At 42.7% G+C, this 2822-nt stretch overlaps 1 protein-coding gene across 2 annotated transcripts in view; it reads right to left on the bottom strand.

The window, feature by feature from the left end:
• cybb (cytochrome b-245, beta polypeptide (chronic granulomatous disease)) overlaps positions 1-2509 on the bottom strand; it is a 21139-nt gene extending 18630 nt beyond the window's left edge. For both annotated transcript variants that reach the window (XM_032505960.1, XM_032505959.1), the window contains exons 1-3: positions 2441-2509; positions 2331-2392; positions 1430-1522 (exon numbers count right to left, since the gene is read on the bottom strand). In XM_032505960.1, coding sequence (XP_032361851.1) covers positions 1430-1522; positions 2331-2375 — 138 coding nt within the window. In that variant the 5' untranslated portion in view covers positions 2376-2392; positions 2441-2509. The remainder of the gene's footprint in view (positions 1-1429; positions 1523-2330; positions 2393-2440) is intronic.
• Positions 2510-2822: the final 313 nt, after the last annotated feature.

Below are 2822 nucleotides of genomic sequence, written 5' to 3' on the forward strand. Positions count from 1 at the left end.
TTGTCGGGAGTTATGGTCAATAAACCCATTTTAGGAAATTATACCTAATGGTTTGAGTCAGAAAAGCAGAAATTAGGAATATTGAGACTAACATTAAAGGAATGGTGTTGATGATATCACAGACGGAATATGTCAACTTTTACTCAACACTATTTCAAAACACTTCACTTTGTTTTACAATGCTATAAAATAGATAAGACCCAAAATTAATGAAAGTAGAGATTTGTACTTGGCAAAGAGCGTTGGAAGTAATCATGTTATTTTGGGGAATTAAAAAGAACATTGATATAGGACCACACGAGGAAACATGAGGCAACATGGGGCAACATGAGGGAACATGGGGACAAATGGGGGCAACATGGGGCAACTGGGGACAACATGAGGGCAACATGGGGGCAACATGAGGGCAACATGGGGACAGGGGGCAACATGGGGGCACATGGGGGCAAACATGGGGCAACATGAACGAAACTGGGGGCCACTGACAACATGAAGACAACATGAGACAACATGGGGGCAAACATGGGGCAACCATGGAGGGCAACATGAGGGCAACATGGGGCCAACATGAAGACAACATGAAGACAACATGGGGGCGGCAACATGACAACTTATGAAGACAACATGAAGACAACATGGGCGGCAACATGACAACATGAAGACAACATGAAGACAACATGGGGGCAACATGAAAGACAACATGGGGGCAACATGCCAGGGACAACAGAGGACAACATGGGGGAACATGAGGGCAACATGAGGGCACAATGAACACAAACATGGGGGCAACATGGGGGCAACATGAGGCAAACAAGGAGGGCAACATGAGGGCAACATGGGGCGGCAACTTGGGGGACCCAAACATGAGGGCAATATGGGGACAACAATGGGGACGAAGACAACATGAAGCAACACCAGAGAGACAACCGAGGGCAACATGGGGACACCATGGGGAATTAGGGCACTTGGGGACACATGGGGGAAACCAGACACTCGAACGCACCACGGGAACATGAGGGCAATATGGGGGAAAATGGGGACAACATGAGGGCAATTGGGGGACACATGGGGACAACATGAAGACACCTGGAAGCCAACATGAGGGCAACATGGGGACAACATGAGGGCAATATGGGGACAACATGGGGACAACATGGGGACAACATGGGGTTAAGAAACATAATAGACAGTATCAGCCCAGAAAAGACTACTTTTTAAAGACTATGGGGACGTTGTCTTGGCTCATCTTTTTTTTAAAATTTAATTTTGGTTTTAAAGATCATTTTTGGGGCTTTTCTGCCTTTGTTTCACCGGACAGTTAGGTGAGGAAGGTGGAAGAAATGCAGGAAATGGTCACAGGTCAGATTTGAACCCTGGACCTCGGTGGCTCCTCTCTGAGTGACTATGTGGTGCAGCAGGTCTGACTCACCCCGAGCAGGACCCTGGTGTAGAACCACCGGTCCACCAGGAAGGCCATGTAGGAGTTTACAAACAGGAAGGCGTTGATCCCGAGCCACACCAGCTGGACCGTAAACACACCAATCACACGTCAGGCTTCACCAAAACGGGTTTTATTCACTCAAATACGCCCAAATCATGCACAATGACTCATGGAGGAAACATCTCAATCATGAAAGTGATCAGTTTTATACGCATCATTCAAAATGTCACTGAACTAATAACATCTTTTACTTAATTTGGAGGAATTTGACATATTTTTGGATGTTTTCATACAACAAAATAAGCAAAAAGTAATGTAAAATGGGGAAAAACAAGCACAAAGAAGTCATAGAATTTGTATTTTTTTCAGGAAATTGAGAAGCTTAAAGGGCAGTTTGCATTTTAAAATGTAAAATTGGCAAAATTTACACTGTAGATATTGTTCAGGCCTAGAAAAATTAGGAAGTACTGCTCATAACAAACGTTTCCACCAGATTACCACCGAAGAAATAAGCTTTTAGAATAGATATAATGTGCATATACAACAGTGGTTCTCAACCTTTATGGGTTGAGGGATTAAATCAAAGTGATTTCTACTTAAAGTGGATTAATAAGAGAGTTGAGATCAATCTGTAGCTGAGACATGATTATGTAGCAACCCCCTAACATTACACTTCATCCTAATAAAACACAACATAAAAGCATTTGAATTGAATGAGAAACCATCTGATTTAAAGAATAAGTTAACAAGGTTGGGATCAGTTGATGCCAAGTTTTGGTACTTTTCTCTCTAATTATCCTTTAGTCAACATCAAGTCCATGTACTTTAAAAAAAAAGAGGTGTTTTTAAGCAGATTTAACAGGCTATAAATGCAGTTAAATATACTCACAATGACAAAGATGGAGAGTCCCTCGTTGGCAGCAAAGTTCCCCATGGTGAGAAGATCTTCTGAAAACCTGTGTGTGTGTGTGTGTGTGTGTGTGTGTGTCTGTGTGTGTGTGTGTTGATAAAGAGAAGGAAGCAGGAAACAGTGAAGGAGGAGAGTGAAGAGTGCAGAGGACTGGTTACTCATTTTATAATCTCTGTAAGGGGCAAATAAGGAAGTGGCCCGTGGTTTTCAGAGGTTGGTTCTCGCCCCGCCAGCCGCTGGACTGGGTCCAGATCTGAGTCTGTTATCGGACTTCTGTTAAACGGTTTAATCGAAAGCGCCTGGCTGTGTGACTGTGTACTTTGCAGATTAATAATACAAATATATATTAAATAATGATGTGTTAATGGTTAACCCTGGTGTTGTCTTCCCGTCAACAAATGAAAAAAACCCCAAAAGAGTGGTCACTTTTTCAAAGTTTTAGTCACTTTTTCAAAGTTTTAGTCACTTTTT

This window comes from Etheostoma spectabile, chromosome 24 (assembly GCF_008692095.1).
Source record: "Etheostoma spectabile isolate EspeVRDwgs_2016 chromosome 24, UIUC_Espe_1.0, whole genome shotgun sequence".
Taxonomy (NCBI): domain Eukaryota; kingdom Metazoa; phylum Chordata; class Actinopteri; order Perciformes; family Percidae; genus Etheostoma; species Etheostoma spectabile.